This window comes from Onychomys torridus, chromosome 23 (assembly GCF_903995425.1).
Source record: "Onychomys torridus chromosome 23, mOncTor1.1, whole genome shotgun sequence".
Lineage (NCBI taxonomy): Eukaryota > Metazoa > Chordata > Mammalia > Rodentia > Cricetidae > Onychomys > Onychomys torridus.
This window is the reverse complement of record NC_050465.1, coordinates 48,342,781-48,368,259: the sequence shown is the minus strand read 5'-3', so window position 1 is coordinate 48,368,259 and position 25,479 is coordinate 48,342,781. Positions and strand designations below refer to the sequence as shown.

The 25,479-nt window shown below is 41.6% G+C and overlaps 1 protein-coding gene across 3 annotated transcripts in view; it reads right to left on the bottom strand.

The window, feature by feature from the left end:
- The window catches only part of Adam23 (ADAM metallopeptidase domain 23), a 154,645-nt gene that overhangs the window by 14,815 nt on the left and 114,351 nt on the right, over window positions 1–25,479 (bottom strand). For all 3 annotated transcript variants that reach the window (XM_036173337.1, XM_036173335.1, XM_036173336.1), the window contains exons 17-24: window positions 25,134–25,223; window positions 23,590–23,670; window positions 17,397–17,447; window positions 16,670–16,733; window positions 15,173–15,278; window positions 13,855–13,974; window positions 11,553–11,721; window positions 8,634–8,745 (exon numbers count right to left, since the gene is read on the bottom strand). In XM_036173337.1, coding sequence (XP_036029230.1) covers window positions 8,634–8,745; window positions 11,553–11,721; window positions 13,855–13,974; window positions 15,173–15,278; window positions 16,670–16,733; window positions 17,397–17,447; window positions 23,590–23,670; window positions 25,134–25,223 — 793 coding nt within the window. The remainder of the gene's footprint in view (window positions 1–8,633; window positions 8,746–11,552; window positions 11,722–13,854; window positions 13,975–15,172; window positions 15,279–16,669; window positions 16,734–17,396; window positions 17,448–23,589; window positions 23,671–25,133; window positions 25,224–25,479) is intronic.

Genomic DNA, 25,479 nt, shown 5'->3' with positions numbered 1-25,479 from the left:
CAAGTTCCTCCAAATCACAGCACAGATGACATCACCAACAAGAAACACCCAACAAGACAAAACACAGGAGGGACAGGGTTCGAGCATCACCTCATACACCAAGCACCAAAGAAAGACATCCGGAAACTCACGAGGATGCTTACTCTATTCCCCACCCTGTGCCTCCAAAAATCACCCCCAGGGCCAGTATGGTGCCAGCCACAGCCCCTATGAGCCTGCTTGTGGCCATGTTCACTGTGTGGAGGGAAAAATGGAGATTTTTTTTTTTAAAACAGAAGAAATCACACACTGATTTCACTATCATACGAAACAATCTCTCCAGGAAATGCTTTGAAAGTTAGATAGATGTGAATATCTTTGCTTAAAAGTTTGAAACTGAGATGGACAGACACTGGAGAAGATAGGAAAATAATTTTTATCTTCAAACTGTACACACCCTACTTTAAAACATAATCCCTTATAAATACTTTTAAGCTTATAGGTAATCCAATTTGAGTTACAGTGCCTAGCAGTATGAAGTAAAATTTTAATTGCATTATAGCAAATCTATATTTTAATTATAAACTCAACATTAATGCATCATTAATAATTTTTTAAAACTGCAAAATATGCTTAACATCATTTAAATGAAGAACATATTCAATTTTTTGAAAAGACATTCTAAACAGTAGCTTTAAAATTCTGTGTAATTTACCTGGGAAATTATTGGAAAGTATATTTTGAATAACTGCAAGGTTTAGATTTCAGTCATAGGAAATGGACATTTAGTTCTTCAGCTATGTATCTGTGTGCCGGGAGGAAGTCAGGGTCTCTGAAAATTGCAGAGGTTGCTACAGACCACCCAGTTGTTATTAGTGCAGAGCAGAAACACTCAACACCCATGCGCCACCACTTCTATGCAAGGCTTTCAAGTGCTGGGAAACAGCCCTGGAACGTGTAAACTCCCAACGTTTTCTCTACAAGAGTGACATGAAGTTAGATGTTGAAATAGCGGGGCATGTTATTCAGGGTTGGTTATGTCTGTAAGTGTACAAGGGAGCTGGCTCATAGATCTTCTCTCTTGTTTCTACATAAATGAAAGGTAGTGAATGCAAATGACCTTCCCAATGAAAACAGTTTCTCCTCCACAGGACTGTGTCACACAGATTGAATGAACACGGGGGAACAGAACCGCAAAGTGAGACTCACAGTCACAATTGTTTAAGGCTTCCTCCCGTGCCCATGGACCTTTTAGTAAGATATTGTCCCAAAGGAAGAGAATCTTGGATCTCTAAGCCTGTTTAGCAATTTCACAATTACTTTATTATACCCCAGGGTAGATAATATAAATGAGAACCTAAGGGTTATTAACTAAATGCAGCTAGAGAGATCCTTTAAAAAGTAAAAAGATGGAAACACAACAGAAAACAGAGAAAGTCCAGTGAAAGCTAAGAGCAAGGGAAAGATAAGTTAGGTGGTGGCCCAGGCACGACCACATGTGTTCATTCAAAATGACCCAGCTGTAGCTCAGATTTCCAAACTTTGGGCACAAACACTAGGACAGAAAAGGCTTCCAAACAAAACATTTCTTTCTTTTTTTTTTTTTTTAAGAAAATCATTGCTTTCAGAATACTAAATTAACAAATATGTTAGTTCATAACTTTTTGGGGGAGGGTGGTGTGCTTAAATTTTAAGTAATGGCTCTCAGAACTGGAGCACACCAGCCAATTCCATTTCCCCTTCAACCTTTCGATAAGGCAGCTACAATAAATCACAGGTAAACATTTCCTTCCTCTCCCACGTAATGCGATGCTAAATGAATATTTGTTAATTTTTGAAATTATAACCACCACATGAAAGATGAATCACAATTTTGCAAACTCCCCTACGTTTGTTGTGGTATAATTCATCTCTGCAGAAGGGAGAGAATTAGGTGGCCCACTGTGTGAGTATTAGAAACCTTATCAGAGGAACAAAAAGAAAGAAAGAGAGAGAGAGAGAGAGAGAGAGAGAGAGAGAGAGAGAGAGAGAGAAAGAAAGAAAGAAAGAAAGAAAGAAAGAAAGAAAGAAAGAAAGAAAGAAAGAAAGAAAGAAATCCTGCAGATGCTTCAAGCCTAAATTCCAGGCAGGCAGATGATGAGCCTTAATCAGCGCTGAGAAAGAGTAATTATCTTCAGATTCTCGACAGACAAGTACTCTCAACACGAAGCAAATGAGAAGGGCTGGAGAAGTGGTTTTCTAAGAACTCATCTCTTGTGTGCTTCTGATGCACTCCACCCTGGCACCCGGGAACAATACAGACAGATGTACCAGGCCCCTGGGTTTTATCGATAAATTCAGATCAACCTGTTTTCAGATCTGCTTGGCAGGGGCTGATAGTGACCCTCAGGTGGGCAGCGTTTTACAGGGGACAGATTTGTGAACGCAGCTGTTTTGAACAGCTACAGTAGAAAATTGGAAACATTTGTCCTTGGGCCTTTGGAAATTCACGATATAGCTTCACATCCATACTCGCTGGTTTATTATGTGTCTGTTCATTAATTCTCTCATTCATATTCATTCATTATCTACAAATGTCTCTTTTACTCCTAGGCTCTATGCTGTATACACAATGACATGCCTTAATTTTCTCCTATGGCCCTGACCATGGCACTCAAGGGTCACAACCGATAACACAGTTCTGGTTTGGGGAGTTTGACTTTATCCCTCCCCCACCCCACCTGACACACTTGTCCTTCTTTACAGTGTGCAGGTCAATCACGCTCATTACCTCAATACTTTTGTGCGCGCGCGCGCGCGTGTGTGTGTGTGTGTGTGTGTGTGTGTGTGTGTGTGTGTGCACGCGCACGCGCGCGCCTGTGCCGTCTGAGGGCTTATTATCTTCAGTCCTGCTTCCTGTTCTCTAGGTTGACTGGTCCTTAAAAAAATACAACTTTTAGTAAGTGTGTAATATTAAGAGGCAAACTTTAAATTTTCTTCTTCTTTTTTTTTTTTTTAAAAAGATTCTTTGTTTTGCATGTAGAATTTCTGCACAGATAAGTCAGACTTCACACAATGAAAGAATGCTGCTCTTTTGGAAACTGCATGTTCCTTTCTTAGAGTTTCCAAAGCAAGAAGGTGCAGTGTTTCGCTTCAATGATTCCAGTGGGCCAAGAGAGGCTAAGTGCCTCCACCCCTTGACACTTCAAAGGCCTTAGGCAGCAAAGTCATCACTGGTGCCCTGAAGACCATAGTCCTTCCTGCAGAGATATACACTACTAAACTGAAGGTTAAAAATAAACACTAAATAAACCCCTTAATTTTGCAGCATAATGTTGATATTATAAAAATATTTTATCTTGCTGGAAATCTCCGTGTGTTAGACATAAAATCGGATCTCCTTCTCTTTTCAGTGAAATTAAAAAAAGTTCAATTTTAGTCTACTGGGAGACATGTCTGGAAGGACATGGAACAAGTTATTTCATGACAAATATTATTTCATCTGAATGTAATGGCATGCCCTTGGAATATGAGCAGCAGGGACACGGTGGGGTTGAGGCCAGTCAGAAACTCACAGCAAAATCTTGTCTTGGAAAAACAAACAAAAAAACAAAAACAAAAAAACACTGCAATTCACACTATTGACAAAAATACAGAGGCTTTTCTGGATTTATATAAGGTAAACTCAGAGTTTCTAAAATATTTTAAAATCTTTAAGCTTTGGTGAGTCCGTGGTTAATAAGAAAGTGCCTGACATATAACTATATATATTACTTCATACATATGAGAATCATTTAATGATCTGAACTACCAAATCCAAGGTTGGTCATTTGAAAGTCGCCTAAAGGCTATATGCAAAAGCTACCACAAATAATACCTGGTGCATTATAAACATTTAGAAGTCATCGTTTTCAAAATTCTAAACTCAGTGATGGACTGCTCTTCTTCAGAGGCATAATAAGCACTGCTGACAAGTAATGGCCCCTCTAATGGGCTTAATCACTGCTGGCCTATGGGTACTCTCTTTTCTTATTATGCACAAAGAACTTGCAGAAGGACTTAGCATTCTGCCTTAAAAGAGACAGTAGCAGAAAAGGCACTGAGGTTAAGCTCATGTGATCACATTTTATTTAATTATCTGTTAACAGTGATAATTAGCTTTATCATTTGTGAGGCAGCGGGTCTGGGTAAATTGCCTTTAAGGTCCTTTCTATCTCAATTTGATGACTATGGTCTTCACTGAAGGGTCTGGCCCAACCTTCCTTCCTAGGAATACTATCCCTGCCTATACAAGTCAGTGAACAGGATGTAACCCACTTTCTTCTCTTTTTGCTCGTCACAGTGATGTCATGATCACCATCAAGTGAGAAAAAAATCTATCACAGTCTATGATATGCATTGAACAAAGCAGATGCAAATTCATGAAAATGAATGGGCATGGCTTTCCTTCCATAAGGTAGAAACAAACTCTCTCTCTCTCTCTCTCTCTCTCTCTCTCTCTCTCTCTCTCTCTCTCTCTCTCTCTCTCTGTGTGTGTGTGTGTGTGTGTGTGTGTGTGTGTTGATGGGTACATGCAAATATGGGTGTGCATAAAGAGTGAGTACATGTGTGTAGAAGCCAGCAGTTTGCATCAAGGGTCTTTCTCACTCACTCCTCCACCTTAGTTTTTGCGGCAGGGTCTCTCATCGAACCTGGAGTTCACCATAAGTGTTCTGGACCAGAACTCATGTCTTCAGGCCAGGGCTTTTCCCACAGAGCCATCTCCTCAACTCCTGGAAATCCTTTTAAACAGAACGGTGGGTCATTCCATCCTTGCGTAATAAAGGGAAATCATTTCTTTCAGAGATCTCAACAGAAACAAGCTGACAGAAGAGTGACTCCAAAGGCTTTCACATATATAATCAATGGCAACACAAGGGTGGATGATGTGCAATAGGATAGTGAATCGCTTTTTGAAAATCCTTTCCTAAAGGGCTGGAAATACAGCTCAATGGTAGAACTTGCCAAGCATGCATGAGGCCTACTGAGAGAGGAGAGAGAAGAGGAGGGGCGGGGGAGGAAGGAGTCCTCATCCACATGCCTCATAGGTTAAATATCTTTCTCAAAGTTTGTGGTTTGGGGTCTGGTAGGAATAACCATGGTACTGTGGATCCACTGTAGACAGCCTTAGCAAGCCAATGATTACACAGTATTCATGTTAAGGCTCTACCCAAATCTATATGATCTTCTGGGAATTAATTCTCAAGCTATCCAAACTAAGTCCATTTCTGACATTCTCATCTCAGTGGAAAGGGAGCTGCAGAATCTGCCTATTCTAATGTGATCTTGATCCAAAGGGCTGCAGTGGGGTTCTATCTATCTTTTATGCCGAGTTCATAATTAAAAAGGCAATAGTTTCATTACGCTTCTTAGATTTTTCTCCATGTCAGGGGAATAAATTAAACAGAGATAAGGTAAATTTTAGATTTGTTTTGTTTTCTTTGGGTTTTAGGGACAGTTTCTGGAATGCTTATGCATCCCAGGTTGGCCTTAAATGTAAGATTCTCCTACTTCAGTCTCCCAAGTCTGCCTGGAATACACAGTATTCTAGTATGTTCTTGCCACATCTACCCAGGAGACTTTATCTGTAGACATGACTGGCCGGACCATGTGGTCACTGCTCATTATGTATGGCAAGCATCCGGGGAAGGCAGTGCAGCCAAACCACCTGGAAGCTGAAAAGGATGACATAGGATGAGGCTATCACGGGAAGCTTGGCACCTATGCAGAACCGACAGTTGAGAAAGGATGGGATATTGCACGGATACATTGATTTCATACAAATGAGAATGTATAAACAGAAAATCAGCACTAAATGCCACATCCCTTGTTGTTGTTGTGCTTTGTTGTTGTTGTTGTTTCCTGGCTGCCCTGGACCTTACTATGCAGTAGAGAAGAATAGCTTCAAACTTGAGATGATCCTCCTGCCTCAGCCTCCTGACTGTTGGGATTACGTGGCCATTCCACTTCTTTTACATATCCGCAACGGGAGGGGGTAGAATATTTATTGAACACCCACTGGGTGCAGAGTACACGCTCCCTTAAAATACTGGACAGAAAATATAAATTTGCTAAATGGGTGAAGACCGAGGTCAAGGGTACAGCTTCTCTCTTTTATTTTCCTTTAACAGGGATTAGAAAGACTAAATTTATAAAAATTGACAACGAAGTTGTAGAATGTCTGATTTCTGCTGTTTCTCATTTTATTAGCATATTCATATAGAATATGAAGAGAAACAAATAGCTAATAGAGCTGTTATTTAAATTTTTATAGATTTCTTTTACTTTATGAGTGTGTTTTGCCTGCATGCAAGTATCACATGCATGCCTGACCCCCAGGAAGGTCAGAAGAGGGTGCTGGATCCCTTGGAACTGGAGCTACCATGGGCTGCCAAGACCTGAACCTGGGTAAGAACAACAAGTGTTCTTAATCACTAAGCCATCTCTCCAGCCCCAAATAGAGCTATTATTTCATTGTACTAAAATTGCTTGATTTACCTGGACATTGATTTAACAAATAACTGGTTTTCATTTATGTTAAATAATGACATTTTTGCTTCATCGAAATTGTTAAAAATTCTTTTTTCTTTCTTTCTTTCTTTCTTTCTTTCTTTCTTTTTGTTTGTTTGTTTGTTTATTTTTACTGATTTCGACCATTTTATAACCAACTTGCACCTACAACTTGCTGCCTTCGAGAAGAGGAGGAAAAGGAAAACATGTGACTAGAAAGAGATCAGGCTGAATGCGCATGCTAATTACCCCTGAGCTGTGAGGCTAGGGATCATCTTTACTGTCTTTTTCATTCCTTCCTTGTATTTCCTAAAACAAATACTTATTTTCTACAATAAACATGTATGATTTGATTTACAAAAAAAAAAAAAAAAAAAAAAAAAGGATATTTCCTTAACTATAGTAAAGATGGGAGAAAGTTAAAGAAAAGACCATTGCAAACACTCTCCTCTCTAGAGCGATTGTTTGCTTTGTGGCTCCTAAGCTGACTTAGCGGGTGAGGAAATGGCAAACAGAAACAGTGAACAAAGCCCCATCACACCTAACACCTGGGCAGGATCTAAAAGGGCTCCGTGGGCATACAAACATGCCTAAGTATGAGGGCAGGAAGCAGCACAGGGCGTCCGTGACAGCCAGCCACAGCCGCGGGCTGCAGAGGGTTTGGAGACAGAACCTTGTTGCTTCTCTTGTTGGGGCCTACATCTCTGAGTCCAACTTCTGAAGGTGGATCCAGGAATGTTTTGTTCTAGTTTTAAAGCAACAAAAGATTGAATGTAAAAGTGGAGTATGTTTTTTTTTTTTTTTTTTTTTTTTTTTTAGGAACAGAGGCAAAACAGAAATAGACTGTGCGGGTGTGATAATTATTCTTAGGGAATGTTAATATCCTGGGCATATCAAACAAAGGGATGAAGGGTGTGTTAACACGCCCACTGTTATGGAACAACTCACACGCATCCAAACCAGGCTACATCTCTCCAGGAACTGCAGTCTAGGGAGCTCTGTCTGCTTGGAGGGCTGTGTTTTCCCATACAGACCACACCGAAGATGACGTTCACGTTCACAGAGTTTAAACGAACTTTCATCGAAACAAAGGCAATCAACTCCATGCTAGGGCTCTGTGCATTTGCCTGCTTGCAGGGGGGAAAGAAGGCATGGCAGCTGATTTATAGAATACTATGAGCAGCCGCCACAAAACAGAAGCTGAGGTACAGCGCCATGGTCAGATGTCAAAATCGGTACAAGCCGTTGTTTGTTTTCTCGGGTACTAGAGACTTAGATGCCACAGGAAGCCCTGCTGTAACTGACAGCATATTTCAAGATCTCTGAGAATTGAGGCGGGAGGGGGGGGGAGAGGGGGGGGGGGGGGGGAGAATGAGAAAATGACTGTCATATTCATTTTTACATCGGCAACACTATAAAAAATAATGTAATAGAAGTAAGCATGCTCCCAGTTTGGCCCCTGGTTGCCTAGGTAACGGGTATGTCACCTGACCTCAGGGCCTGAGCATTCTCATCTTCTATCTCACATGGTGACTATGAACTGCCACAGACTCATTATGCTAAATTCTAATCTCTTCTCTTAGAGGCTGCTTGGAACAAAGCTGCAGACTTTTTACATTTCCTTTCAAAAAATTAAAGCTATCTTAAAGAACCGATTCTTTTGCCAAATCAAAAGAATTTGTTAGAAGGAGGCGTAAAGGACTACAACTTTCCTCTGGAGAGAATGCGATATTCAGGAATGATTTAAAAAAAAAAAAAAAAAAAAAGTCTCATGTCAGCCCCAACAACTGTACCTATTCGAAAAGGGAACGGCTTACAAAATAATTAGCTTTTGTGAAAGCAGGTGGGGCGGGGAGCAGGTGGGGAGAAGCATAAAGTTTAAAGGACAGAGAAGAAACCAAATTAAAGGAAGTCAGTAGATTTTTCTTTTCTTAATTCAGTCCCAGGCTACAAGGTAATTTAAATATGCTTTGGAAAATATGATACACACAGGATTTTGCATCTTCGTGGCAAAAAGATATACTCTGATGTGTCTCCTTCCAAAGCCATGGAAGCATGATACTATTGACGTGGGAGGATGCAGATGAACACCGTCTGCAATGGTCTAAAACTGAAATCACACAAACCCTTAGGTCCTTCATCCTTCGGGGGGTTGGGGTTCCGAACTGGGTCCCGGATGCTGCAGTCCGTGCCTGCCCAAGTGAAATCACAGATGCAGGTGGCTTCATTACTGCACACCTGGGGAGGGAAAAGAAGAGAGATGCCACACTGTGGACTGTTGATGCTAGATGTGATTTGAGGAGGGGTATACGAAGGAATCTTCCAAAGTCATTTAGAAGGCTTCTAAACTTTCCCATGGCTTTGGGGAACTGGGTTCATTGATCAAATTACTGAATATATTTTCTGATAATTATAGGAAAATAATGATTAAGATGAAGAAAACGTCTTTAAACTTGTATTATGCATGATATTGAGACACATAAATGTCCAATAAGGTAGTTGTTTGTTTTGTTTTGTTATTTCAAAGCCGATATTTCTAGGAACATTCAATGAAAAACATACATATTTCCTTCAGCATGTTAATGGACCCAGGTCTCAAAAGACATTTCCCAAGGGGCAATCTGCAAGGGAAAGGACCAGGAAGAGACACAACTGCTAGCACACTGTGTGACCTCGCCATGCCTAACTCATTTGGTGGCCTTCTGCCAGGCCAATAAGCACTACCTCACCCTCCCGCCGCCGTCTATGGAGTCACGCTCTCCCAGGCAGCAGGCTGAAGCCCTTCATCAGGCAGCAAATGGCACGGGCTCCCCATTTATGTGAATCAAATAAAGCCCTCTGCAAGCTAGAGAGACAGGTGCCGAGACCCTTTTATCATTAGATATGATAAAATCAAATGCCAAAGCTTTTAAATCTGAGATACTGTGGTCCATGATTATGATTAATAAGGCTGAACTTGGCTTTTTTAAAAAATGGTGGAAATGAGAGGGAAGGCAGGAAAGGGAAGCAGAAAAAGAGCTTTTACGTCTCGTATTTTTAGAGCAATAACTAAAATGCTTAAAAAGTCTGCCCAGTGATTTCATTTTACATGGCAATTTCACTGAACACTCATTACATGTCAAGTTCCTCTGCTAAGAACTTCACAAAAAGCTTCTCATTACTCCTCACACCAGCACCTACCCTGAGTCCCTGAGATGTTAAGAAGCAGAGCAAGAATTGAAATCTACAACCCTCTCTAGCCCCTGAATTCATGTTGGTAAGTCACCAGATAGGACGGCTGACTTCAGTGTCATAATAAACATCTAGAGCGTGAGCAAGGCACACCTTTGGGGGTGTCTCGAGTGTGTTTCCTGAAGGATTCGCTGTAGGGGAAAGGCCCAACCTGAGTGTGGGTCACAGTACCATCCATGGAATGGGGCCCTGGACTGAATGAAAAAGTAGACTCCAGCTGGGAGGCGGTGGTGGCACACACCTTTAATCCCAGCACTCAGGAAGCAGAGGCAGGCGGATCTCTGTGAGTTTGAGGCCAGCCTGGGCTACAGAGTGAGTTCTAAGACAGACTCCAAAGTAGACTCCAAGGAAGCACCTGTGTCCCCCGATTTTGCTTCCTGACCTGATACATAAGGAGTAAGCTTCGGGCCTCCACCCTTCCCCATAATGCTGGGCTGTACCCCCTGAACTGTGATCCAAAGCACCCTCTCCTCTTTGAAATGGGTATTTTGTGGTATCTACAGCAGAGTGACTAACTCACCAGGCTACACGGCCTCTCTGTGAGCTTGCTCGGCCGACCATCACCACCAGAGACGTTTCCTGAGCCTATCCACCTTATTCTTGGTGGCACCTGCCTATCTCTCTGCATGGGGTTCCTTTTACCTTCCAGAATCTCCCTTTTTTTATTATTGCTCTGTTTCTTTGTGCCCATTTTTCTAATTTCTGAAATCTATAAAATTTGAAATGCCTTCATTTTGCTAAGTCCAATCTAAATCATTGTTATAATTTGGGTATTATTATTATTATTGTTGTTGTTGTTGTTGTTGTTAAACTTAGGTTTTCCAGGAAAGGCAGCTGTCTCAAATACTTTGGTCACAGAATTAAAGCTACACCCAGGTTTGAATACAGACAGCATCTTTTTCTGGGGGTGAGGGCTGGGGAGGGGGATGAGAAGAGCCCAAGTGTAACTGAACATCTACAAGCATGTGACTTATCTGCAGTCCACTCTCCTGTCAATGTGATCTGAGATAGAAGTCAATCACTAATACAACTTATGTTGTTTTGTGCTATTAAAAAAAAAAAATACTAGCACAGGGTCTACCGTCCCTTAGGAAACCTATCACTTTTCTTCCAACTTTTAAGATGTCGTGATGGCTAATTTCACGTGCCAAGTTAACTGGGTTGTGGGGTGCCCAATTGCACATCATTTCTGGACGTGCCCGTGAAAGTGTTCCCAGGCGACAGCAACATCAAAATGAGTGAACTCCGCAGAGCTGACTGCACTCCCAACAGAGCCTGAGTGGAACACAGGAGGAGGGAGGGGGGATTCAACCTCTTTCCTCCCTTCAGGGACGGAGCTGAGACAACTCCATCTCATCATCTCCAGCCCTGGCACTCAGGTATATACCGTCGGCGGACTCAGAATGAATCATACCTGTGGCTTACCTAGCTCTCCATTTTATAAACAACAAGCAGCTTTCATAATTATGCGAGCCAATTATTCATAATAAATCTTCTTAGATAGAGGATAGACACATAGATGGGTGGGTAGACAGAAGATTTACCCTGTTTTTCTACAGAGTGTTGACTAACAGACGTCAAGTTACATCTGGAGAATGCGATCAATACAAATAACCAATAATGATATGAGAAATAACAAACTAAAAATCAAATCAATTTATAAATAATTCTTTTAGCAGATAAAGGTACTGAGAAAATGGTGATAATCATGACACAGTCTTAGTAAGAAATGGCTGTATTTGGCTGCCTTGTCACTGTGAACTCGGGGTCCCAGATAATGACGAGTCAACGCTGTAACACTGATGGCTACTTACCCCGTGGCCTGAACAGACTTTCCCCTTGGAATCGAGTGGGCAGCTGCTCATATTTAGGGCTTGAATCTGTAGGCACTTCCGATCTAAGCACATCATGGATGGGCCACATGGAGTCCCATCTTCAACGTAGCCCACATCTGTGTCATCATCTAAAACTACGTGAGCACCACTGAAAGCAGAGAGGGAGCCACATAAACGTAAGCACCGCACCTACAATACTGTGCCAGCACAGACAAGACTTGCCATTCATGAAACAGAAGAGACCGTTACGGCTAACACGGGGTTTTCACGCCCATTTCTCCTTCCCACCTATCTTTAATAAGAGTGCCAGAAAGAAACTACCTTTCATCATCATTAGAGCACACATCATCAGGGACAACTATTATTGGCAGGGAACACTCCAGCTCTCCTGTTGTTTCCAATATTAAGTGAAAGGTGTTTGTGTAAAAAAAGAGAAGGAGAAAGTGTGTCCTTGTTTCTCCAAGGCATTGTGGGAGAAAGGCAGTTTGCAAGGGAACTAATGGTGAGCAGAAATAGCAAAATAAGGTATTTGAAAATTATTATTATCACCCCCAAAGGATTTAGCTATCACAATTAACAAGATAAATCCAGGCCAGGTCTTCTTTACTAATGTATACTTCTTATGTTTCAAAGTTAGGGGCAATTAGAATCTGAATGATAATTAATGGTATAATTACTAGCAGGGAATCTTGCTGAATGTTTTACAAATATGGCAGTTTGCAATATAACCATATAATTTAACAAGGCTATTAAAGACATGCAAGAATGTATACATTGAAAGAGTGCTTGTATATGTAGAAGGTAGTAGATACTACACTACAGATGCATTCTGTGGAAGAGCTTACTGCCTAAGGCCTCGTTAGAATTACCTCAGAGTCATTTAACAAGATGGAAAAATAGCAGTTATCTGACCAAGACAACATTATCCAATTGTGCAGAAGAACTCTTAGATAATTTCCAACATTAATTCACCCCCAGAAAAAAAGTGGTTTCGAATTCCAGGATAGCAAAAATAAAGGGCAGATGCTGGGGGTAGAGGGTATCTTTTGTTAACATTAATAAACTATATTTTAATAACTATTTTCTGTATGTGATTTGGTGCTTGTTAGGTAAACCAGACACATGCAACACAAAATACTGCTTGAATTGGACTTAGAATAAAAAAGTAAAATACACAGTATTCAAATAGCAATACATTCCAATGCTCCTAAATTTTAACCAGTAAAATGAGTACAGGCTGAGTGTCCCTCATCCAAAACACTGAACTCTGAAATGTTCCCAAACCTGAAAGCTTCTGAGTACTGACAGGAAGACATGTGTGGAAAAGTCCAACTAAATCACAGTCACACTTAAAATGCAGGCACACTGAAAGTACTGGGGGGAAAATCGCTGCTCAAAAGAAGAAATATAAATGGTCAATAAATACAGGACCGTTCATTATGATTCAGGGAACTGCAATTTAAACCACAATGAGATGCCATCTCAATTTACTTAAAGTAGCCATCAAGAACGGTGTGGGGGGTTCTTTTAAATGCTAGATAGTACTACTACGTGTTTACTATGGCATTAGCACAATAGCCAGGATATAGACTCAAGCAACCCATCAGCAATGGATATAGGAGATGTGGTATACACATAACAGAATATCTCTTAGCCACAAAGAAGAATGGAATCCTGTCATTTTCAGAATATATGTGAACTAAGTTGCACACAGTGAGATAGACACAACACTCAGCCTCACACATGTATAAACTTTTAAAAGTAGGCTGAACAGTGGAATAGTGAAGGGTAAAGGTTTGAGACTATGCAGTGTGGGGTGGATGTAATTCTTTCATGCTGTACCCTTGTGTGGAGGTATTTTAGTAAACTGTTAACAGACACGGTACTAGGTTAATAAAATAGACACACAAGCTTTTTAAAAATTCCTTTGGTCTGTGTGTGTAGGGAATAAATGAAACATAAATTCCATACTTAGTCTTGGATCCCAGCAAACCTTCCAAGACCTGAAGACTTCTAATCTCAAGCTTTGGGGGTATGAGACATCACTTGCAACTTAACTCTATTCCTAAGACCATGACTTGGAAAAAGGTCTCACTACCAATAACAACTACAATTTTGGGCAACTGTAATTTGCAATATCCTACTTTTCAAAAGTGGTTTTCCACATGAAAGGAAACGATGAAACTGGAAAACCTTAGATCTTTGGTGTTTTCCATTTTTTTGCTTGCTTGAAATCTATGATAGCCATTCTCCCCTTGGTCTCCTGACTTCCGTGTGTTACCTGCAGTCAATGACTCGGCCTTGGTGGTAGAAGGATGTCGGGATGATCTCTCCTTGAAGTTGACCGATTCTCGGAGCTCGGGTCAGATTGGTGCACAGTAAAAATCCACAGAACACGTCACTGCACAGGATTCAGAAAGCAGAAGACAAGAAAACTCCAGCTCAAAAACCCTACAACTCTTACTGCACATACATTAGTTTTTACATGGAACCAAACCCAGAATCTAGCATATACTAAATAAGCAATCTACTATTGACCCTTATCTCAGGTCCTAAAATTTCTCAATATTCTCTTTACTGCAAAATGAAAGCACTCAGACATCCTGGCTAAGTCTTGCCTAAGGGACCATAGTTTCACTAATGAAGTGTGCACCCTTGAAAGAAAGGCCTAGAATATTCTCAGTCAGCAGCAGCACTGCTGTTCCCTACATCTACTGTCCTGAGCATCCCTCCTCTCTACTCTAGAACTGAGATCAACACAGCCCTCCTAGAAATGGAGGTGAGGAAAAGCCACATCACAGTTGCTAGAAGGGTCACACTTCCAAACAGGAAGACAGGTCATCTACCTTTGAATGTGTGGTTTTGGCATCCACTTGCAACCATGAATTCGCAAGTGCAAGAATTTAAAAGTCAACATAATAAAGATCGCACAGCAGAAGGGAAGAAATCATTTGGCTCTTTGGTGGCATTATGAAATGACTCACCTGTCACGAGGACACCTCTACCTCCAGCCTAGCTGTTCAATCAACAATGACTCACACAAGAAGATGGCAAAGACGTGAAGCGTCACATCACTAAAAAGGAAATCTGCTTGGAAAGGAGCTAAATTTCACTTATAACTCAAAAAATGCAAAATAAAACCATGCCAAGATAGGAATCCACACACACCAGAACTGATAAAAATTTAAAAAAAAAATCTGTTAAGATTGAGTATTGATGAACATAGCATATATGATGGGAGGGCTTCCCAGAGCACAGCCATTTTTAGGAAACGACGCGATGTCATCTGATGACAGTGAAAACATACATCCCTGTGATGCGGCAATTGTTTGGCTAAGTGTATGCCCTAGAGATGTGGACACAATGCACACTAAGCCACATGTACAAGAATGCCCACAGCTCTATACCTTACTTCATGCTCTTTTTCTTTTCTCCTCTTCACTCTGATCTCTTTTTATTTTTAACAGAGTCTACTTCATTAATCTTTCGACAGTTTCACACAGGTATACACTGCAGCCACAGCTCTCCTATTCTTTTGTTCACGCCGTGTTTGCGTCAGCCGGGAAGCGCAATGGCTCTGCCCCAGGGTGCCCACTCACTGTTTGCTGCACTGGATCCACCGGTCTCCATCTTGACCACAGTTGCCTTTCTCGGTGCCTTCTGTATTCAGCTTTTCGTAGCAGAACTTGTCTGACCCTGCAGCCTCTAGCAGAGATGGACGAGAGGAGAAAATACACTTTACTTCTCTGGGCTCCTCACACTCAGTGGGGTGCCACAAAGTGTCCATCAGCTGCTTCTCGGAAATGGAAAAAAAAAAGAGGGGGGGAGAAGGGGCAGGGGACGCTTGATTGCCAGTTCCTACGGTGGAAACTTGCAAGGGCTGATTCCAAGCTATAGATGTGCCATTCACCAGCTTAGCAAAACCTCCAAAATTCAGCTGCTTTTGTAAGCTAGTGCAAAAATGCTCCGGCATAGAACTGTCTGGAATATAAGAAGTCTCTAGGCAGATCTTGCTGGTAGGTTTGAAGGCAACCAGAGATAAAATCACTGGCAGCAATAAGCACCCCACCACCACACAGTAAACAATATGCATTCTTAATCCTGCTTTATTATTGTGTGTGTGTGTGTGTGTGTGTGTGTGTGTGTGTGTGTGTGTGTGTGTGTGTGTGTTTGTGTGTGTGTTGGGGGGGGCGGTTGATGTCTATGGGTGTTGTGCCTAGATGTACAGCCGTATACCATGTGCATGCAATGTCAAATGAGGCCAGAAGAGGGCATCAGATCCCATGGAAATGGAGTTACTGACAGTTTTTAGCCATCATGTTAGTGTTGGGAATGGAACCTGGGATCTCTGGAAGAACAATCAGTGCTCTTAACCACTGATCCACCTCTCCAGCCTTCTTAATCCTGGTTTATGTTAATATTCAGGACTAATTTAAAAGTCTTGGCCCACTGAAGCTGTTAGGGCTTTTTTATTTTTGAGACAGTCTTGCTCTTTTGACACAGCTGGCCAAGGTCAATGAAAGACACTTTGTTTTCCATGACAAGAGCTCACTTGGATATCTGTTTTCCACAGTTTCTGCTGTGTCACCATCATTATTGGGAGTTTACTGGGAACTGAACAGGGAGCTTCCTGCGCATTCTACCACTGAGTTATACTTCCAGGCCTGTGCATAGCTTTCATACTATCTCTTAATTTTCATCCTTTTCTAGACTTTTCTTTCATGTCATCCCCTTCTGTGTACCTCTGTCACAGACTGGAAGAGAAGAACCATGCAAAGGAATCTGGGTACAGCTAGCAGGCAAGAAGATGCAACCTACTGGTAAGGAAACTGGGTATGGGTAGCAGGCAAGAAGATGCAACCTACTGGTAAGGAAACTGGGTATGGGTAGCAGGCAAGAAGATGCAACCTACTTGTAAGGAAACTGGGTACAGGTAGCAGACAGGACATGCAACCTGCTTGTAAGGAAACTGGGTACAGGTAGCAGGCAGGACATGCAACCTGCTTGTAAGGAAACTGGGTACAGGTAGCAGGCAGGACATGCAACCTACTTGTAAGGAAACTGGGTACAGGTAGCAGACAGGAAATGCAACCTACTTGTTCCCCAGATGTACTGACACTGGTTGTCTCTTGTCTTGCACTCCCCGTTGTAACAGCGACCCTGTGAGAAAGAGCACATATGTTCTGTGACACAGGTCCCCAGGGCCACTTTCCCCCAAATTCTGACTACAAGGTCCCCTTCTCAGTGAGTTATACAAAGTTCTCTTCATCCCATTCTCAAGCATTTTCACAGTGGCCAATAAGAAACACAGACATGTTAAGAAGTAGAAGATATGCCACATTAAAACTGAGAAGCTCGGGGCACACTGAGCAGCACAGCTCTTTAAATGTAAAATAATTATTGAAACTTGAATTTTCACGGGGAACACAAATTTGTGCCGTTCTGCCAATGATACCAAAATGACTTTTAGCCTCTCTTCTATGTGAATGGTGGGGGTCGATCATACTGACTTGAGAAAAGTCTTATAAAAGATTGTCATCTTTTTGCTAAACAGACAGGCTAAAATGATTTAAGGGTGGTCACAATTCGGCAAATTAGAGGCCTGGTTTCAGGAGCCATCGCATCCTTTTTTTCTTCTCTTTCAGTCTGGACAGATGAAACACATGTACTATTCGGAATGAAATAAAGCTGATATGGACCCGCACCCCACTGCAGTTTACTCTAGTAAATTGCCTTCTAAAGTTACAATTATCAAAAAGGAGGAAAGAAATAGCCCTAATCCTTTCTAAACCACACTGAAATCTCACTTAGAGCCCAGCATACCTGATTTTGATTGCAGGCATAGCCATCTTGCTTATGGAGATTTGGTGGGCACTGAAAAATATTATCTTTTTAGTTGATGTGCAGCATATAAAATACCTTTCAGAAAATGTGTTTAATCTATAAAAATGAGAGGGGAAGTAAATGCACAATTAGGACCATTTAGAAAAACCCATACTTCCATCGATAGGTTGTTTAATTTAATTCTATCATTACTACAATGAATAAAGTCCATGCAGTTAATTCTTTTTATGTTTCTCTGTTTACCAGGAGATGGGCTGAATAACAAATAACATTCACTTGGCAAAAAGCTACACGCAGAAGGGACGAAAATGGGCAGCAAAGGGAGTGAATCAGCTTGCTGTGTAGGAGTGGACACATTAAGAACTAATTTGCAAGACCTTTCTGAGCTCCTTGGAAATGTCAAATCTGCATGTGACATGGTGACATGTGCCTAGGGGACACTTTGCAGAAGCAGAAGAAACAGTCTTGAACCACTTGAATGCAATCAATGTAAGTGCTGTACCACTGTGACATCTCTGACCTCTCAAACCACAGACTTGTACTAGAAAAATCTATGAGGAAGCAGGGTTTTTTTTTTTTTTATAGCAAAACTATCTATCACACCATTTCAAAGTGCACTTCATTTTACCCAGAAGTTATCCAGAATAAGTGAAGTTACACTTTTTACACAGTTAAGAGAGTGGGGGAAAGGTCAGGTGCCAGAATGTTGAAAGAGAATGTGGGATAAGTAGTAAGGACACATAGCGAGATGTATGGGGGGTCCTTCCTCGTTCCCTATTTTCTCAGCCAATGGCTTTTCACCCTAACAATGGCTCAGGCCTCAATCCAGAGCTTCCATCCTTCTTCATCAGCAACCCAGTTTGTCTTTTCATTTCACACACATCATCCAGTGTGACTGCAAATCCTCAGATTCACTTCAAAACATCAACTCTTTCCCACAACTTCTACCATTTAATCCCAGGTCTAGGCTGCCATCATTTGAACCGGTATTGTAATCTCCAACCCAGGCCTGCCTGCTTACACTCTGGTTCACTGTAACGCTCCCAAAGAGATCCCTTAAAACATAAACACCAAATCATATTGGTCCCCTGCTTAAAAATTCTGAATCTCTTCCAAGTTCCACGTGTCTGCCTCTCCCATCCACACCCCATTATCTCCCTGACCTCATTTCCAGCTCTCTCAATAGTTGATGTGACTCTGTATGATACGCCAGGCATGCTGCCAGCCCACTGCCTGATTACTGCAAGGCTCACGCCATCTTCTCTTTAGGGGTTTTGCTCAACCATCACCCTCCCAAAGAGCCTTCATTCTTTAAGGTAGCCGCTCCCTCCCAAGCTGGTATTCTCTGCCCCCCATTTCCTACATTCTCCTTCTCCACCACACCTACCACCAACTGACAATCCATATACTTCCCCTGTTGGCTCACTTTCGTTCCCACAATTACACGGGCTCCATGCAGGCAGGGTTTTCTGGTTGCTTTTCCTGCTGCACAAAGCAACACCGGGCTGCAGTGGGTGCTCAATTACTACTAGCTGACTAAGAAAATGAATGGAGCACCCATACTGGTAAAATGGAGTTCTTTTAGGCCGCACACCTAGGGCGGTGCATTGAGCTCGGCACAGAAGGATGGGGACTCATGCAGCATTTCCCAGGAGCAATGACACACTCCAGGACACTTAAAAAAAAAAAAAAGTCAGTTCTACATCTTCCTAAAGGCTGGAGCACCTGACAGTTTTGTCCACCAAGACTTTTCACTCCGCCTGGTGCTATCTTAGGGATGTTTTGATTGACACCAACACAAACTTGACAGAAGCAGACGTCCCTGTGGCCTCTTCCATCTCTCTGAATTTCCTCAGAAAATAATCATTATCTCATTAATCAACTATCATCAATTATTCACTTACCCTAAAACCAGTACAACCACAGCAAACAGAAATGGGGAGAGGAAAAAAGGGAGGGGGGGCATTCCAAGAACAGGCATGTCACCTTGGTGATGTCTTGAGAAGGAAAGGAAAGGAAAAAAAAAAAAAACACAAAACAAAAACAAAAAAAACTGGAAGATTGCTTTACACACACACACACACACACACACACACACACACACACACAGAGCCCTCATTATAAACTGTCACAGCGACAAGTGAGGTGACTTCTAATCAGTCTGCCTTTAGTTTCCGCTACGAAAAGCCAGTTGTTATGACAGGTGTGGCGGTGCACACCTGCTGCGGTGGTCTGAATGAGACCAGCCCCAGGGGCACACAGATTGGAATACTTGGTCCCCAGTTGGTAAAACTGTTTGGCTCTTCTAGAATTTGTTTCCGTCCAGGGATTTGTCATGGCAGTCACGGCAGCAGAAAAGTCACTGAGACGCTTGGAATCGCAGCAGTCAGGAGGCAGTAAGCAGGAATGGAATGATCATGGCCAGCCTGGGCTGCAAAATAGGACCTTGCCTCAAAAAAAAAAAAAAAAAAAAAAAAAAAAATGTTTAAGGGCAGCTGCTCATCACTGAAATATTTAACAGGAAAAATCTGAGTCTTCTTTCATCCTCCCAGGGTGTTCAGAACAGAAGTAAATCTAGACCTCTCCTCTCGGAGTAAAGCTCTGGAGCGCCACTGCACCCCAGATTCACCTAGGATGCCATGCAGGAAGTGTGGGGGGCTGAGGGTAGGGAACAGCTTGACCATACAACTGCCATGACAGGTTTAGAGGCCCAGACACAGCTTCTGTAACAGGCTTACTGGCAGGCAACACCCAGAATCCAGAAAAGGCCATGAGCTGACCCACCCAGGGAGGGCCTGCATCTAAGGGGAAATACCTGACATTCTAAACATTCCCAATATGGGATTGGGTCTCTGTGGTTGTCTTTTGGGGGTCTGAACGATCTGGGCATACCAGAAGATTCACCTGAAGCTGTTTCAATGGTGCTTATTTTAAATTGTGGAATAACCCCACTAATTATTAGTGCTTGCAGAGACCATTTCCACAGCTTTCAAGTATCTTTGTTATGTCACTGTATTGTTTGTCCAGGATTTCTTTCAGTTGCTCTAGGGTATTGATTGTTCCGTCATATACTGCACAACGAAAAAGAAAAAAGTTCAACACAGCTCTAACAGAGGTGTCTCCATCAAATCCCCCCCATCAGAGCTCAGGGAACTCAATAGAAGAGAAGGCAGAGGGAGTGGAGGAGACAGGGGCTGGAGGACACCAGGAAAACAGGCAACTCTAAAACAACTGAGCAAAGCTCATATGAACTCAAGGAGCAAGAACAGGGCCTAAACAGGTCTGCACCAGGTCCTCTGTGTATATTACAGCTTTCAGTCTAGCACTGTTACAGGGCTCCCACATGTGTGAAGGACTGGGTCTCTGATACTTGTGCCTTCTCTCGGAGCTCTTTTATTTTCTGTTGGCTTGGTTTGTCCAACTTTGATATGATGGTTTTTGTTTTATCTTCTTATATTTTATTTCCTATGTTTTAAAAGAAAGAAAAAGGAGTTCAGAGATATCAGTAGATGCTAATATAAAAATGAACTAAAAACATGAAGTCAAAAGGACAAGGGCATAATACAGCCATGGGATGCAGAGATTCTATTTTCATAAAAACTCTGAATATCAATAAATTCAAAGTCCATTGTCCCTTACAAAATAGAAAAAAAATATTATGGCTTTTACATCAACTACCTACTTTGGGTTCATTCTGATGATCAGATTTTAAAATTACTAATAAAATAACATTCTATTCTAATGTGCCATTGAAAGATAAATTTAACAGTATGGTTTCCACCAAAGATACATGAGGTAAAAAGAAAAACAACTGCATTTCTTAGACTATAAGATGGTTGAGCAAAGAGGCCCTATTTTATTTTACTTTTGCGTATATATGTGTGTATAGTATATGAACACATGTGTATTGTGGTGTGTGTGTGTGTGTGTGTGTGTGTGTGGTGTGTATGTGCACACCCAACTCCATGTATGCCTGTGGAGATCAGAGGTTGATATTGGGTATCTTTTATCACTCTCCACATCTATGTGTTGGAACAGGGTCTCTCACTTGACCTGGAACCCACCAATTAGCTAGATTAGCTGCTCAGGAATTCTCCTGTGTCTGCCTCCCACACTGAGATTACAGGCATGTGCCACTACATGTGGCTTTCATGGGGATGTTGGGGATCCAAACTCAAGCCCTCAGGCTTGCACAGGAAGCCTTTGATCCACCAAACCACTCCCCAGCCCCAATATCCTCATTCTAAAAACCTCATTTCCAGTAAACTCCACGGCAATTCAGGAATTAAGGATTGAAAGCCTTCTGAAAAGACTGAACGTGAGAGCCAAGGGCATATACTGCAGTGGCAAAAATAGTAATATTCTATAAACTAACAACTCCATCAAATTGTATGTCAGGATTGTTAGATTTGTGAAAGATAGAATCCATAATTCTTGCACTGTCATTACACTACAGAGTAAAATTGCAAAGGAATCTGCTTGTATATCTAAATATGAAGGGCAGATACACATAAATAAGCAGTCAGGACATATTTCCATGTTCTACATCATTAACAGAGCCATGGGTAATAACATGAAGACTAACCAGCATATTCCTTTCTCTCTTCTCATAGTCCCTTCTAGCAAACAGAACTCAGTCTAGCCAACCACTCTGCTCTCCCACTACTGGACTGATTGGCTGATAAGCTGGTGAAGAATAATTAGACATTCTGAGCCAGAAAACATAATGTGGATGGGAAGCCAGCACTCTCCACTGCTTCGCCAGGCTATCCACTGTGGAAGGGCCTGCCTCTGCAGGGAAGTCACACTGGCACGGGCATTGTCAGTTACCTGTATTTGAACCAGGATCTATTAAGAGACACATGTCACCCTTGTATTAAGTTATGCCTAGAACACAAGTTGGTCATTTTCATTTCCATAGTGTGGTCCTTTGACTTCAAACTGAACTGTCTGTATCCATTGTGATCCCAGTGGAAGCTGCTGCACCATGCAGCTGGTAACTTCAATCCTGGGTACTTAATCTAGAGAGACAACTCTCCATGAGAAACAGACCTGCACATGTCGCACAAAGGTCTTTACTTCCATACTGACACTGCAATGAAAGAAAACTAGAAAATCTAATGGGGAACTACTGGGTGAAAATCAACTGCTAAATTTGCATCATGTGATCATAAAACAACACACTAGCTGAGGAAAGCCTTCTGAAGACCCATCAGAAAGAAACTGAAGGTCAAAGGAAATCCCAAATCCTTTCTGTGGCACACAGGTCCCACCAGCCAGAGCCCTGACATCCTTTGGAAACAACTTTTTTGCACTAAACTCCATCTCTGCCTTTCTTACTACTTCCATGGAAGCCACGCCTCTGCAGTTGCTGTTTACAAACTAACTCCTTCGACAACTACTGTATATAAGACCCTCTCCTCCAACCTAATATCCCACCTTATTCTTCTTTACACAGCACCTTATTACATACATCTACATATCTCTATGTCTTTACCTTATTTGCCTCACTACACACAACACAGTCTAAGTTTCATTGGAGCAAGGACCCAACAATCATGTTCCTTTCTACATCCTGGCATTTACAGCAGTGCTTGGCAAGCAACTCAACAGATGTTCATTTGAATGGCAAATAAGGACATAAAATAACACGTTATAAACTTTAAAAAGTGCAAAAATTTACAAAAAGGGATTCAAGAAGTCAATATTAATTACAGTGTTATAACCACTTTAATGGACCAAAGTCATGCCAAAGCACAGAGGCCGAGAAGCAGGACCGCAGGGGACAGTGGCAGTTGACAAGAAATTAGACGCTCTGCTTGCTCCTGGTCTCCTACATCAGCTCCCTTCCAATTGTCTTAAAAAAAAAAATGTGTTCAAAATGTTTGAAGACAGCATGTAAGATGTGGGGGCCTAGGGAAAAAGGTTGATTAGTTGAGTATAAATCGTCTAAAAATATTTATGAAGGGGAAATTTAGAAAAGAGAGACGAGAGATGAAAATCCCTAAATACTACACCAAACTTCCTGAAGTAATAGTACGGTAGAGAACTAGAAGCACCTAGAAAATAAAGCTAAATACAGAAACCAAAACAGGTCCACACACGCAGTCTTTATCGAAGGAATTAAAATGTGTTTTGAACAAGAGAGGAGCTCAGATGTGCTTTTCCATACCTGGCCAGAGTCTCCAGTGCAGTATTCCGTGATATCACAGCTGTTTACAGCATCCCGACATTCATACCCTCGTGACTGAAACTGCAAATCAAAACCCAACATTAGGAGCCAGTGTGAACTGATTCTCCAAAAAGCTGCCCTCCTTATACTCGCCATCAGTGCTCGCTCACAATTATTACAATCTAGTAAAATCATTGAATGTTAGAAATGAGGCTCAGATGCTCATCCTACACCAAAGAGGGGCATCAAACAGGCACTGTGTGGAGACTGCAAAACCCACTGTCTCCACATATTAAGAAAACAATGTGATAAAAATTATGTAAAGAAGAAACACTGGTTTGGCTTACCACAAAGGAACGAAACACTATCATTAAACATTCAAGATTTCTCTGAAGGACTGATATGCATACCAAACTGTCACTAATTTGTCCATTAGTGTATTAATCTTGCTTTGGATAAATACATGCAACAAAATTACAATGAATTCATATAAATCATTGTCAGTGGCGTCCATGACTGCCTGTGATAAATAAAATATTTGGTTTGTCTGGCAAAGAATGGGTAAATGCAAAGTCTCAATTAGCCTAAAGCAATTTATCATTTGGTAGGTAATGTAAAGCAAGCACAAACTAGGCTTGAATCTTCCAGAATATCATAATATAGAACCTCCACTGTTATTAAAAAAGTAATAAAATTGTATAATTTTACAGTTATCAGAAATGTCATGAATCTGATATATGAGAAAAAGGAGTATTAAAATGAATTTTCAAAATTAACTGGCAGTCACTATAAGTGGAAGACTACACACACACATTCTCTCTCACTCACACTCATACACACACACACACACACACACACACACACACACACACGCACAACACACATGCATGCACACTTGTGAACATATGTAAGTACTTCCTCATCTGGCTTTACAAAAAATTCAGAAAGCCAAATGGGAGATGTGAGGACTAGTGTTTCTACTGTGGGTCTAAAACAAATTAGGGTAGGTTTTGAAAAACAAATGTTGGAAATAGGTCTTTTTTTTTTTTTTTTTTTTTTTTTTTTTGGTTTTTCGAGACAGGGTTTCTCTGTGTAGCTTTGCGCCTTTCCTGGAACTCACTTGGTAGCCCAGGCTGGCCTCGAACTCACAGAGATCTGCCTGGCTCTGCCTCCCGAGTGTTGGGATTAAAGGCGTGCGCCACCACCGCTGGCGGAAGTAGGTCTTATTACTTAAAAGACCAACCTGAATTGTTCGCCTCTGTCCAATGATTTAATCTGTCCATCTGTGTTAACAGAGCAACTTGGAGGATACACAGGTACACCCTCTAGAGGAAGTAGGGGAGAGCAGGACAGCAGAGTGTGTATAACAGAGAAGATGCCTGCTATGACCCACAGAAGTTGGGTATAACTATTGATTCTACAATATCACTGGGCTAACATGCATAAACATGTATCATTTTACTCCAAAGTTCAACAGACATACGGAGGTGGTCGGCTAATTTGTGAACGAATGAAAAGAAAGATGATATTTCCAAGGGACTCACAAGACACGAGGTATTGTTGCAGCAGGGGCCATCACTGCAATGGGCTCCATTGGAGAGCGAGCATTTCTTACAGCAAACTCCATAGCATTCCTAGAAAAAATACCACTCCTGTGAGTAAACCAGGAGCATGCCACTGCTCATTCAGCATTCCCTCCATGTGTAGCTTATGCATCAGATAACAAGACTTCTATAAACAGATCTAACATTTTAGGAAGGAATCAATCACTTTAAATGATGACAGACTCCAGCCACATTTCTCAGCAGACTGATCTCCCATCAGTATGATTATTCATTAGCAGGCACCTCCCCTTCTCCCCCCCCTTCCCCCCCCCACCAAAACACAAAC